Source organism: Homalodisca vitripennis, chromosome 5 (genome assembly GCF_021130785.1).
Source record: "Homalodisca vitripennis isolate AUS2020 chromosome 5, UT_GWSS_2.1, whole genome shotgun sequence".
NCBI classification, from domain to species: domain Eukaryota; kingdom Metazoa; phylum Arthropoda; class Insecta; order Hemiptera; family Cicadellidae; genus Homalodisca; species Homalodisca vitripennis.
Genome location: NC_060211.1, coordinates 58433507 through 58449626, shown reverse-complemented (window position 1 = coordinate 58449626; position 16120 = coordinate 58433507). Strand labels below are relative to the sequence as shown.

Genomic DNA, 16120 nt, shown 5'->3' with positions numbered 1-16120 from the left:
TACTACTTGTATACCGGAGTTTATTGCAATAGTCTTATATTTAGTTGTTATATTATTACAAATCCGCATATAAAAGCTTATTACTATATTTTTATGGTTTATTCATTAAAAAATTTTGAACTGTGTTGTACTTATTTGTGTAAATATTCAAAATGTCTACACTAACAACAACAAAAATTAGGAGTGTTTAGATCTGTACTAACTATAACATGTAACAAACTGAGACGTTTCTCATAACGATAGGATAAAAATAAGGAGGTACAACAGCATGGGATTTCCACATTGTTCTTATGGGAAAAAACTCAAGGTCATTTAACTACAATCTGTCCTTAAGCTTATTTTCCATCCATCCACAAAAGAGTACCTCAGATATGTAAGACATTTTGTCCGATCTGGAGAGGCTTGCCTAAGCGACGAAGAGCTCGTAGTCAGTAGGGACCCTCGGAGCTCCCGTGGGGTTGTACCAGGAAGGGAACGCCTCGTACACGGCTTGTTGTCTCTTCCGTTCGAAGAACAGAGACCTGGCTGCGTCTAATATATGGGGGTCCGAAGCCTGCAACCAAGTTTGAAAATTGTTTAAATATTATATTTAAAATCATTTTTGTCATATAAAATAATTTCTTAACCTAAGCATTTTAATAAAGATGTTGATCATGAAATAACCTATTCACATAATACAGTTCATTTAAGCTACATATATTGGTAAATATATACATACACATATATATTTATACAGGGTATAAGAGAACTCTCTACACAAACTTGGACATTGTTCCTTGGCAGAAACGAAGCAAAAAATAAAATGGTCTATATATTGTCTTATAGGCTCACAAATATAGGAGTAAACTCTTATATTTATATGATAATAAAAATATTCCTAGAAATCGCCAATTACATTTTTAAAATGGTGGCTATTTGAAATATCTTAATAAGAAGACCTATTCATTGTAGAAGACAATCATTAATATAAATATTTGTAGAAAACTTATCAACTAATCCAATGACACCAAGTATATTTTGGTATCGTAATACAAACAACTAATTTATTGCAGGATTATTGAGCAAGCACCTCCAGTTCCAAGTTTCATCACAATAAGTTAAAATTTCGTCAGTGAAACAGTGAAAATCAATCAACACATTCAAATACTTTTGATCTATCATTTGTTTCCAATGTTGAAATGGTACCTGTCCAAGAATTGAGAGAGTAACCTACATATCTATGCGTCTAACCCCGCCTGACTACTCAGGTCCGGAAGTTTGGGATGTCCAAATGAGATGTTAACGGAAACCATTATAGTGGTAACATTTGGTTTCATAGTAGTGGTTTGAATATTAAATGCAGACATTGTAAAATACAACGTTTACATAATTATGTAAGGTCGGGTTTTGATGAAACACATACACATCAGGGTCTATTATTATATATCGTCTTCTAATAAGGTTAGGATACAAAATTTACAATATTTTCATTTTCTGTGGTTTTAAATCAAGTTTAGATGTTCTAAGTTCTGAGTTGCTAGCTTGTCTGGGAAGCATCCCAAATGATTTGGGTATATGATATAAAATCAGATACAACCTTATAATATCAATGAATAGAATGGTATGATAGAATGGTACTCAAACATTTTGTGTACTATATATTATTTGCTCTTAGTCATACCCACATCATATGACCAGAAAGGAGATCTGTCCTTGGTGTACGCTGGCAACTTGACGGACTTTGCAGCATCTCCAACATTACTTTGTCTCACGTCACATGTCTCACTCTTCTTACATTGGTAACTTTGGTTATTAATTTCTGACTTAACAGCAAGATCTTCTTGACCTTCATTCTACATAGGAAAACAAAATCTGCTTTACTTTCCACTTGATACAAGATACGTTTTCTTTATCCAAGCAAACAATTTTTAATTGAATTACATTTTATATAACGTATTCAATCATTAGCATATCTTGTTTTCTGACAGGAAAGCTTATTTTCAAAAATTAATAAAACACATTTATCTTTATTTATCATTTCATATTAATGTTAATTACGCTACGTTATTAATAACATTAATAAACGCTATACCTTCTAGGATAGTGGAAAACTTCCTTATGATTAAAATAAATTAGGTCTAATATGTATGACTGAATGAAGATTAAATTAAAGTAGTAAAAAGATGTTCTAAATACTTATGTATGCGAGTCTTAATATTATTAAATATAACTTATTTACACGGCCATTAATATAAACATCTGTCATTTTTCTACGCTTTAACAGTCGTTTCATATGCACATATTTTAATGTAATACACTACCGAGCCTAGAAAGAACGCTTTTAATTATATCTCATTTTCAAATCTGTAATTACTCTAAAAATTGCACAATTAACATTTCCTAACTATTGTAACTAACCTGTTTTTGCATGGTCAGTCTAAAATTTTATCTTTGGTTTTATACGCATTATTAACCATTAGGCTACATCTAAGAATCCTACCCCACGGAGGAATGTAGAGGACGGCCAAGATGCGGAGTCCCTGCAGGAGTTCAGGAGGGCTGTCACGGCTTCCTGCGTGTCGCCCTCTGTCAGCAACACGTTGTCGTCCCGACTACTATGAATGGAGGGCAACAACAAGTTGTAGGCTACCGGCTTCTGTGAAACAGGAGTGTTTAAATAACAGAATTACTGTAAAATATCACTGAGGACAAAGATCTGAGTACAGCATTAGCAGCAGCACTAATGTATCAACGTGTAAATGTCATTGGAAATTACATGCCCACGTGCAGCACCCAGCCCTCAACATTACAAATGTGAGGGAGTCAACTTTAACAGCTTGTTCTCTCTGCAGCCGACCACTTTTACTGCTTGTTAACCATTTAACAAATTTTACCATCCAAACATTCATTACTCAAAGGCCATCCTTCTCTACAGTGCGTCCATTCTCAGTGTCGTATAGGCTGCTCGTGTACCAAAACCAAATGAGTGTCGCTGCCATCGTATATAGAGATTACAATCAATTATATATATATATATATATAACAAATTAGACTTCTTAGTTTAAATTTCCTTTAATATTTCGGCTTTGCCGTTTTCAAAAAGGTATAATAAAAAGTATAAAACAAAAATAACACAGTAACAAAATTTACACAAGATTTTTATTTACTTGTGTAAATTTTGTTGCTGTGTTATTTTTGTTTTATACTTTTTATTATACCTTTTATTATACCTTTTTGAAAACGGCAAAACCGAAATATTAAAGGAAATTTAAACTAAGAAGTCTAATTTGTTATAATAGAGCAATTCTGCATTATACAACCGAAGTGAATATATATAATTTTTAATCAATACTACATTTCATAATAGAAGTAATTCAGTTTATTTTTTTAATATTCAAAACACTATTGAAATTGCACGCACTTGAAACTTTCCGATGAAATTGGTTTAGAGTCATTAATCATTATCTCGGTTTACAGCTAATTGGCCTGGGGCTGTTTGGCTAGATTCATGGTCAACATTTTGCAGCCGTCTCTTCGTGCTTATCAGACGTTATAGTCATCAGCATCCGTGGAGCCAAGATTCATGGTGTTCAAGGTAAAGGGAAGTATTTTTACAATAAAAATTGTTCGGGATACTTTGCTCTTCTAAATAGTATTCAAGACTAGGGCTCTTAAGACTATATTTTCTATATAAGAGTGTCGGTTGAAAAGGTCCATTCCCAGGCTAAGTTTTAGTACACAACATACAAGTTTTATAATAAATTATTATTATAATCTCTCAATGCTAATATTTTTTATATTTGTATACACCCCTCTGAATTTGTGTATGTGTGTTTTTACAATATTGTGACGTTTCACTGAATAACGTGGTCAGCAAAGAAAGTGTCATCACATCTACGGACCGGAAACTTGAGCACACTTTCCTCTTTATGTGGAGATTATTGAAAAAAGCTGAAATGGTCAGAAATAAATATTGCACCAAACTTAAACGCACGTCCAAGCTCTCCATAACGATCCACTGTCCATATCCTTATCCCGAAGAATATTTGTAGATTATAAAGAAGAAGGCACAACACTTCTTAAATATTCCAATAAGGCAATGAACTCAAAAGTAACCGAGAAAATACGATTTTATTAATCATAATGGAACTTTGGTAATATATGGTGGCCACTATTACACTTCTTCCCTATATATTACTTGTTATTACACGATATAAGTAGGTAAATATATGCTTGCGTATTATAGATAGAAGGAGTTAGAGCTAACCTTTACGAGAGGTAACGTGATCTGAGCTTGAATTTAGGTACTATCTCCAGGGAAGTTTTTCTTCTTTCGTCAGAAGTGCGGGTAGACGCCAGCTAAACTCGCACTGATTGCCAGGTACATTCCGCGGTACTTTACCGACCTCAGATCACGTGCCAGATCGTTCAATGTGATCTGAGATCGGAATAGTACCGAACGGAAATGTACCAGGCCATCATTGTGGGCTTGGGTGGAGCCTGCCCCACACTTCTGGCGAAAAAATTCGTCCCTCCAGTTAGTATCTAAATTATATTTAAAGAAGGAAGTTTTTCTTCTTTTGTGAGAGGTGCAGGAATGCACCACCGAAGTCGCACTGATTGCTTGAGACATTTGCGATCGGTACTTTCCCAACCTTCGATCACGTGCCAGATCTTTCAATTTGATCGAACAATTGAAAAAAATCATTCCTCCAGGTAGTATCTAAATTCAAGCTCAGATCATGTTAACGTTCGCAAAGCTTAACTTTAAATTTGTTACTAATAGTAAAATATTAGGCGAGCTGTATAATAGTGGCCTCAGTACAATACCAAAATATCGTCATAATATTAATGCGGTTAGTATAAGATCTTAGTCGATCAGTATCACATCAACACTATCTATTATAAAGAGGTACGTACAGTTCTCTACAATCCGAGTATGGTCATTCATTTACAAAAGATAGAAAAGAGAGGAGATTGTGTTTTGAGGACTAATGCATCCTAACAATTACTAGTTATAGTCGTCCTGTCTAGATGTTATAATTTTCTAACACGTGGCAAAACTATAGCGGGTCGTTATCATTACAGTTGAATACATTCTGGAATCTGAAATTAATTGTTACTAATCACTGTTACTTAACTTACAAATACATAAGAATCTGTTAATTGACCAACTTACTTCATATCGGAAGTCGGAGTAGACCACTTCTTTTGGCTCATCTTCAACTATAGGAAGAACGTAATAGTAAGGCATCTTGATAATATTGTTCTTTCCAATCTTTGTTTCTCGACAAATGTCAGTTATAACAATGATACCAAAAATATGACAAACATGTGATATGATATTCAGTTGCTCATTGATTACATTTCCAACCCGTTTTCAAAATAGCATTTGGAATATGTGGATTAAACTATAAGATTTAATTGTAATTATTACTCAAACACTTGTCTTTTTAATAATCCTCTTAATACCTTAAATGGAGAGAATGTAAATATTATTAATTATATGTTAACATAACACTACATGTGCATTTATTACTGTGAAGAAGCCTACACTAAAAATTCATTGTTCATAGAGATCAAAAGTGCTACATATGTATAACTAATGGTATTATTGGCATAGTATACCACAGAAAGGAAAGTTATTTAACCTACAATGTTACACAAAGTGTTATTGTTACAATATATATATATATATATATATATATATATATATATATATATATATATATATATATATATATATACAGGGTGTACATAAAGTCCTGCACGGGTATAATATTTTCTGAACGATAACAGATAAAGAAACAAGATTTGGTACATCAATACTACACCTAAAAATCTACTTTTTGAAGGAACTATCAGTTTTCTGTAATATCATGGGGACGTCCCGCAAGGAGTCAGAAGGAAATCTTAAATAGGAGCATAGGTCAATATGGACATCATTTTAAAGGGCTTATCTAGCAGAGTTTAATGCCGCAAACCGCACTCAAAAAGATTGATCCAGTACAAAATGGCGGCTGTTCAAAGATTTTACTTGGTTACATTTTATTAGTAGCCATAACCCCAGTAAAGCAAAACTGCAACCAAACGAATACTGCAGCTAACTACTACATTATGCTTGTCAGTTGTACAGAAGTGAATTATGACATTAGTTATCCTCAAGGGTTACAAATTTGGTCCTAATATATTGATAACGGGGAAAAACCTGATAACAGTAACAATTAGAAATCTCAGCGAACTATGACGATCGGAAACACTTCCTGTTTTCATAAAGTGTTTGAACAGTTCTCCCTACAGTTGTTCTAGAAATTGGCTGCCTCTCGTGAAAGTAGTCATTAAATAAATGGCATGCTTCCTCATGTGATCGTCTGTTATTTCCCCAACCATCATAAGAAGTGTTATACGTTCACGTTCGTCAAGCGACATAGTGTAGTTGAAGAACTATAAGCAATACGACAAACTCTTTTGTACTACAGCGCACTGATAAAATGGATGGACAGCACTACTAAAACAAGAAAACTAGAATAGCCTACTATGAATAGACTGGCTAATAGGAAAGTCCTAACTGCGACCCAAAGATAAGAGATTTCTAATTGTTACTGTTATCAGGTTTTCCCCGTTATCAATATATTAGGACCAAATCTGTAACCCTTGAGGATAACTAATGTCATAATTCACTTCTGTACAACTGACAAGCATAATGTAGTAGTTAGCTGCAGTATTCGTTTGGTTGCAGTTTTGCTTTACTGGGGTTATGGCTACTAATAAAATGTAACCAAGTAAAATCTTTGAACAGCCGCCATTTTGTACTGGATCAATCTTTTTGAGTGCGGTTTGCGGCATTAAACTCTGCTAGATAAGCCCTTTAAAATGATGTCCATATTGACCTATTTAAGATTTTCTTTTGACTCCTTGCGGGACGTCCCCATGATATTACAGAAAACTGATAGTTCCTTCGAAAAGTAGATTTTTAGGTGTAGTATTGATGTACCAAATCTTGTTTCTTTATCTGTTATCGTTCAGAAAATATTATACCCGTGCAGGACTTTATGTACACCCTGTATATATATATATATATATATATATATATATATATATATATATATATATATATATATATAAAATCTTGTACTCAGCAATCAAAGAGATACAAGCTAACTGACCTTATAGGTGAAACCACCCGAATAAATCTTCAGAGAACAAATCAAACCAAACAAGCCTCACTTCGCGTGTTATACTCCGGTTTCCGTCTGGAAGGACCCACAAAGCGTAATCGTTTCATTACTACGGCTTACTTCACTGATGTTCTGCCCAGATAACACCAAGGCAGGCCTGTCAAATAAACATCGGACCTTTGCTTATAATTCAATTGCACCGTGCGTTTAATTTTAATTACTTAACGGTACAATAATTTCACTGGAAATCAATAGAATGATAAAGCAACTCACTCACACTCAGCACTACATACTAATTATTTGTAACGTGGTTATTTTAATTTCTTACAACACCTGCTCTATATTCTCGTTAAGATGGTCCATCTGATTTCGATTTAGAAAATATTTATGTTAATTAAGACAGTTCTTTAAGACATCTTTCTGGAGTCAGAATTAGACGTTTATTCTCACTCCATGTGAAATTACACGCACAAAAGACTGAGTATAAAAATAGTATGTACATGAGTTTAGAAATCACTGTCCACGACACTTCAGACAGGGACATTTACAGGTATAAGAAGAATAATCATGGTTCTTTTACTAAATATATTTTAAAAAATTAGATGAAACTATTTATTTTTTCTTAACAAAATCAAATGTTTTATAACTGAAAATAAAATGAGTGATCGTGGTGCTCTCTGCAATTTTGTTGTGATCAAAACTCGAAACGTGAGTAATTTTATAATAGATTATATTTTATAATGTACATTCTTAAACACCAAAGCATGTGCACTTTTAAACCGTGTTTCCGGTACGTTTCACAAGTTTAAACTTTTTATCAAAACTCTGTACACACAATTAAATAGCATTAATGAGATTATAATATTATGGAATTACGCTTTTCAGTAAAATAAACCATGTACAGAGTTAAATTACAGATAATTGATTTAGATTGAAAAAATAATATACACTTCATTCTTCAACCCTGTATTGGTATTTGGGCGGTGATGCCACATCGCTGCTATCTGCTTTTCTCTGATGTTGAGACGGATAAGTAATGTGTCATACTTATACTCAACTGGCAACGGTGTTGAGCACGGGGTGTAGAACACAAGAATCACAATCAAACTATTTTGGTGCAGGCTTCTCTATTTCCTATAGCGAAAACCCTTAGTACAGTCACCATGAGAGAGTTACCACTGTGACTGGAGTAACAGGCACACGAACGTATGAAATACAGATCAACAATATATTACGTAATTTTGATTTTTGTGGTAGTGCAAATTTGAACTAGGTACAAAGTTATAATATTCCATTAGGTTTACAGAATCAAACAAGGTAAAATGTCATACCCAGAACCATTAATACCATATACAGAACTATTAAAATTTACAAATTATTACATATTTAGACATATTACATAGTATTTTTGTAATAAATGTGTGATTTTAAGCCTATAAAGGGCGAAATTATTATCCCCTGTATTAGGAAAGTATGATGTTTAGCAGTTAGCTTGATCACATTTATGGTATTTTGAATTATATTTTGTTATATAACTGATTATATCTCTATGTTTAATGTTATTTTACAAAATTGTGTTTTAATTTATAACTTGTTATGATTTAGTCCAAATTACAAAGTATAATCATAATAAATGGCATTTTTAAACTGTTGAAGGACAAAAATGTCTCTGCTCTATCAGGAAGGTAGAATGTTTAGCAGTCAACATTATTGAACTTATGAAAAATTAGGTAATACAGTATATTAGAATAACATGTAAATATTAAGAAAAGACAACTTATATTTTGTATTACATTAAAATTTAAAAATGATTACATATTTGGACATATTACATAGTATTATTTTAGTAAATGTCTGATTTCAAGCCGATAAAGGGCGAAATTAATAACCACTGTATCGGTAAGATAGCATGTTTAGCAGTTAACATTATCAATCATATAAAACATTAGTTAATACAGTATATTAGATTAACATGTAACTATTAATAAAAGACAGTATAAGGGGCGAAAAAAATATCCACTTTATCAGGAAGGTAGAATGTTTTGCAGTTACCATTAACAATCTTATGAAACATTAGGTAATACAGTATATTGGAATAAAATGTAACTATTAATAAAAGACAACTCGTAATTTATATTAAATTACAATGTACAAATTATTACATAATTGGACAAATTACATAGTATTTGTATAATAAATGTGTGATTTCAAGCCGATAAAGAGCGAAATTAATATCCACTGTATTAGGAAAGTATGATGTTTAGCAGTTAGCTTAATCAAATTTATGGTATTTTTAACTATATTTTATTATATAACAGATAATATCTTTATGTTTTAATGTTATTTTACGAAATTTTGTTTTAATTATTACATGTTATGATTTAGTCCAAATTACAAAGTATAATCATAATAAAGGGCGTTTTGAAGCATTTTCAGGGCGAAAAATGTCACTGCTGTATCGTGGAGGCACAATTTGTAGCAGTCAACATTATCAAACCTATGAAAAATTAGGAACTAAACTGTTATAGAATAACATGTAACTAAACAAAGACAGCGTGTAATTTGTATTACAATAAAATTTAAAAAATATAACATACCTAAACATGTTAGATAGTATATTTGTAATAAATGGGTGATTTTAACCCGATAAATGGCGAAATAAATATCCACTTTAACAGGAAGGTAGAATGTTTAGCGTTTCAACATTATTAAACTTATGAAACATTAGGTAATACAGTATATTAGAATAACATGTAAATATTAATAAAAGAAAATTTATATTTTGTATTACATTAAAATTTAAAAATTATTACATACTTAAAAGTGTTAGATAGTATTTATGTAATAAATGTCTGATTTTAAGCCGATAATGGGCGAAATTAATATCCACTGTATCAGGAAGGTAGAATGTTTATCAGTTAACATTATCAATCTTATAAAAAATTAGTTAATACATTATATTAGAATGACATATATCTACTCATAAAACACAGCTTGTAATTTATATTACACTAAAATTTAGATATATCACATAGTATTTTTGTAATAAACGCCTGATTTCAAGCCGATAATGGGTGAACTTTTTATCCACTGTATTAGGAAAGTATGTTTTTTAGCAGTTATAGAATAACATGTAACTATTATTAAAAGACAGCTTGTAATTTGTATTACATTAAAATTTAAAAAATATTACATATCTAAACATGTTAGATTGTATTTATGTAATAAATGTGTGATTTTAAGCCGATAAAGGGCGAAATAAATATCCACTGTAACAGGAAGGTAGAATGTTTAGCAGTTGACATTATTGAACTTATTAAAAATTAGGCAATACAGTATACTAGAATAACATGTAAATATTAATAACGGAAAACTTATATTGTGTATTAAATTAAAATTTAATAATTATTACATACTTAAAAGTGTTAGATAGTATTTTTGTAATAAATGTCTGATTTCAAGCCGATCAATAGCGATATTAATATCCACTGTATTAGGAAAGTATGATGTTTAGCAGTTAGCTAGATCAAATTTATGGTATTTTAAATTATATTTTGTTATAAAACTGATTATATCTCTATGTTTTAGTTTTATTTTACGAAATTGTGTTTTAATTTATTACATGTTATGATTTAGTCCAAATTACAAAAATTTTATGTAATAAATGGCATGTTTAAGCAGTTTAAGGACGAACAATGTCTCTGCTGTATAAGGGATGCAGAATGTTTAGCAGTCTACATTATCAACCTATGACAAATTACGTAATAACGTCTTTTAGATTAATATGTAATAACTAATAAAAGACTGCTTGTAATTTTTATTACAATAAAATTAAAAATTATTACATTAATTATGTTAGGTAGTATTTTTGTAATAAATGTCTGATTTCAAGCCGTTAAAGGGCGAAATTAATATCCACTGTATTAAGAAATTATGATGTTTAGCAGTAGCTTGATCAAATTTATGGTATTTGTAATTATGTTACGTTATATAACTTATTATATCTCTATGTTTTAATGTTATTTTACGAAATTGTGTTAACATTATCAATCTTATAAAAAATTAGGTAATACAGTATTTTAGAATAACATGTGACTAAGCTCGTAGATTGTATTACTATTAACATTTAAAAATTATTACATAATTGGTCAAATCACAAAGTATTTTTGTAATAAATGTCTGATTTCAAGCCGATAAAGGGAAAAAAATATCCAATTTATCAGGAAGGTAGAATGTTTAGCAGTTAACATTATCAATCTTATGAAAAATTATGTAATACATTTTTTTAGGATAACACGTAAATATTAATAAAAGGCATATTATATTTTGTATTACATTAAATTTAATAAATATTACATATTTAAACATGTTAGATAGCATTTGTGCAATAAATGTCTGATTTCAAGCCGATAAGGGGCGAAAAAAATATCCACTTTAAAAGTAAAAAAAAAAAAGTAAAGAATGTCTTATTTTACCAGACGAAGTTAGGGCTAAGAAGCCCTCTCTAACACTTAACTTTATCAGGAAGGTAGAATGTTTTGCAGTTACCATTAACAATCTTATGAAACATTAGGTAATACAGTATATTGGTATAAAATGTAACTATTAATAAAAGACAGCTCGTAACTTTATGTTACATTACAATTTACAAATTATTACATAATTGGACAAATTACGTAGTATTTGTATAATAAATGTGTGATTTCAAGCCGATAAAGAGCGAAATTAATTTCCACAGTATTAGGAAAGTATGATGTTTAGCAGTTAGCTTGATCACATTTATGGTATTTTTAACTATATTTTATTATATAACAGATAATTTCTTTATGTTTTAATGTTATTTTAGGAAATTTTGTTTTAATTATTACATGTTATGATTTAGTCCAAATTAAAAAGCATAATCAAATTAAGGGCATTTTGAAGCATTTTCAGGGCGAAAAATGTCTTTGCTGTATTGTGGAGACAGAATGTGTAACAGTGTTATAGAATAATAATAAGGAATAAAAAAGACAGCTTTTAATTTTTATTACAATAAAATTAAAAAAATTATTACATTAGTCATGTTAGGTAGTATTTTTGTAATAAATGTCTGATTTCAAGCCGTTAAAGGGCGAAATTAATATCCACCGTATTAGGAAATTATGATGTTTTAGCAGTTAGCTTGATCAAATTTATGGTATTTGTAATTATATTACGTTATATAACTGATTATATTTCTATTTTTTAATTTTATTTTACGAAATTGTGTTAAAATTATCAATCTTATAAAAAAATAGGTAATACAGTATTTTAGAATAACATGTATCAGAAATGTAAAATAGTTAGCAGTCAACTTGATCAATCTTATAAAAATATTAGGTATTGCAATGTTATTGAATAACATGTATTTATTAATATAAGATAGCTTATAATCTGTATCACATTAAAATTTACAAATTATTACATATTTGAACATATTACATAGTATTTTTGTAGTAAATGTCTGACTTTAAGTCGATAAAGGGCAAAATAATTATGCACTGTATCAAAAAGTATGATGTTTAGCAGTTAGCTTGATCAAATTGTATTATTATTTTATTGTTATAGCATATATTATATCTTTATGTTTGAATATTTTATGTTACAAAATTGTGTTTTAAGTTATAAAATGTAATGATCTAGCCCAATTTACAAAGTATAATCGGTATAAAGGGCATTTTTAAGCAGTTTAAGGATGAAAACTGTCTCTGTTGTATCAGAAAGGCAGAATGTGTAGCAGTCAACATTATCAAACCTATGAAAAATTAGGTATTGAAGTGTTATAGAATAACATGTAGCTATTAATAAAAGACAGCTTGAAATATGTATTACAATACATTTACAAACTATTACATATTTGAACATATTAGATAATATTTTTGTAATAATTGTCTGATTTCAGGCCGATAAAGGGCGAGATAAATATTCACAGTAACAGGAAGGTAGAATGTTAACATTTAAAATTATCAAATTTGCCACTGTCCCAGTATATGAGAACGTTCAAGAGAATGTAGATTCTGCTCATTCACAATTAAGACCAGGAGGTAATTTGTCTCAGCTAAAACGGAAACAACGATGGCTTGATTTTAATATTTTAAATGTAAGGAAACGTGTTTTTCGTCTTTTAAATTTATTTAGGAAGTCAAATTCTCCTAAAGTTAGAAAGAATTACTTAGAGGAGTTAAGACGGTTTAAGATTATTTATACAGAAATAAATATATCCTATATTAATAGCTTACTTAGTACATAATTTAAATCAAGCATCAGACCAAAAGCAATGTTGGATGGCAATTAATAGATTTAAGGTAAAAAAGGAAAATAAAGTAGAAAACATTCCATCGAGTGAATAGGTGAGGCATTTGAAAACCGTATTAAATCCATGTGTGACAGGTCCCATTATTGTAGCAACGAGTCTCTTGATAAGGACTTTTGAAGGCAGGAATTAATTTTCGTATTGAGCAAGGTAAGTGTAAAAAAGCACCTGATTATGAAAGAGTACCCTATGAGGTTTATAAGAATGCACCTGAAAGTTTAATAAATAGAATACTTCTATAAAGTGTTTTTTATTTCTCTTCAGCGTTCGATACAGTTGATAGACGTTCATTAATATTTAAACTATCCTGTTTAGGAGTCTCCACTAGCGTATTAACTATATTAGATGATTATTATAAGGACACAACTGTAGGCGTGTGGTGTAACGATGGAGTGACTGAAATTTTTTATACTAAATTAGGCCTCAGGTAGGGATGTGTTTCTCAGTCCATTGATGTTTTTGCTATTTGTTAATGATTTGACCGATGTTATAGAAGGGGGTTGTAACTTCGGTGGTGTTCGAGTTAATGTACTCCTTTACGCTGGTGATATTGTAATTCTGCCTCCCACGGCTGCAGGTTTGCAACATATGAGTAAGAGCCTTGAAACCTATTGTGACACCTGGAATCTTCAAGTAAATTTAAATAAATAAAAAAATATGAAAATATGATTTTCAGAAAAAAAAATAAACCCAGAGTGCAAGATAAATGATGGTTTAAAAGTACCAAGATTGAGGTGGTCAATGAGTACAAATATCTGGGTATGGTATTGACTATCACTGTCCTGGAATTCCCATTTACCTCAGAAAGCTAAGGTGGCGAAAACTGCTGTGAATTTAGTTTGGAACCACTTAACAACCAATAAACGGATGCCATTAAGTGCTAAGCTTTTGTGTTTTAACTCCGTGTTACGATCTATTTTGTGATATAGAGCACAGGTGTGGGGATACGTCAAAAGTGAAGTGGTAAAATCTGTACTGAGGTTTTTTATAAAGAAAATGTTACGTCTCCAACTTAATACGCCGCATTACGTGGTCTACCTGGAAACAAAATGAGATAGATTGGTCTATTTTACCATGAAATTGAATCTAAATTTTATTTGTAAAGTTCTGCGGATGAATGAAAACAGATTACCACATATTTTAGCAAAGAAAATAATTGATGAACAATTATCTTGGTATAAAGAATGGAAAGCTTATGGCAGATATTGCGACGTCGATGTAGATTTTTCTAATATTAATGAATTTAAACCACAGCTGATAAACGTGGCAGAGGGAGTGAGAAGCAGGTGGTGGGCAGATTGTGCTGGAAGAGCGATGACATCGCCTTATCATCAGCAATCTTTATTTCTTGACCTTGACCGACGCGACGGGAGTTTCTTTCATGACGGGTATGATATCGCTACCATATCATGGGCAATTAAAGTTAGAGCTGAGTTAGTCGACTTGAATTCTAAACCTTGGTTAAAACAAGGAAACTTTGATTGTTCTCTTTGTAACCTTCAGGAAAATGAAACAGTCTTTCATTTTGTGTGTAAATGTCCGATTTTGGCTGAAGTTAGAACGTTTTGGTTTAGTTCTTGGTTATTAAATTGGGATGACTATATGAGCATGATAAACAGGAGGGGATCGGTGGGTCCTGTCGTGGTTTATGAAAGAGGCTTGGAAAAAAAGATTGGATTTGGTACAGGAATTTAATATTTAACAAACGTTTATTTAATTTAAAATTTTAATGTCTTGCAGCTGAAAGCCACCTCACCACTTTTTAGCACATTTATCACGCCACAGATTACTTTGTTATTATTATTTTAACATGCAACATATAAAACTTTTAAGTTTCTTATGTTTTTAATTGAATTATTTTGTGCAAGTTACAATAGTTTTATCCAAGACGTAGACTTATCTTTGATCAGACATTGTATAAGTTTTATAATATTGACTGCTAAACATTCTGCCTTCCTGATACAGCAGATACATTTTTCGTCCTTGAAAATGCTTAAAAATGCCCTTTATTACTATTATACTTTGTAATTTAGGCTAAATCATAATATTTAATAACTTAAAGTAGAATTTTGTAACATAGCATATTAAATCATAGAGACATAACCTGTTATTTAAAAATATAAAATAATGATAAATACCCTAAATTATTTGTTTATTGGGCTGAAACCAATAGTTTTACACATTCATAACAACCCATCACTCAAATTCTATGCAATTTCTTAGAGTGATACTCTTGTTTATAATATATATATTTATATAAAAACTAAAAAAAAACATAATTATTAATTCAAAATATAATTATAATAAAACTTAATTTTATTGACGGATTAGATTATGATTTGATTCTAAAACTTCCTTAGCATCATCGCCATACAGGTACCTTTATTAAATAAAAGTAACTAGTATGTTTTTGTTATTAATCATTATTACAATTATAATTAATGTTATTGCTTCATTAGAGAATGAAAAACAATATTAAAATATAGTTTGAGTACACTAAATATTTTAAATGTAAATTATTAAATAAGTAAAATAACATCAAGGTTCTTTTTATTGTCTTCCTGAGTTGGCACTGTTTACGTTAGAGAGGTATATAAGTATACAAAGTAGAAGGGTTCTTTTAATCTCTAGG

At 30.5% G+C, this 16120-nt stretch overlaps 1 protein-coding gene across 1 annotated transcript; it reads right to left on the bottom strand.

Moving 5' to 3' along the window:
* Window positions 1-406: 406 nt before the first annotated feature.
* LOC124363481 lies at window positions 407-5261 on the bottom strand. Its single transcript, XM_046818729.1, has 4 exons — window positions 5159-5261; window positions 2480-2635; window positions 1665-1832; window positions 407-553 (listed from the first exon to the last, which is right to left on the bottom strand). Exons 1-4 carry the CDS (start codon window positions 5231-5233, stop codon window positions 407-409), a joined length of 546 nt encoding a protein of 181 aa, XP_046674685.1. The 5' UTR covers window positions 5234-5261.
* Between the last annotated feature and the right edge of the window lie 10859 nt (window positions 5262-16120).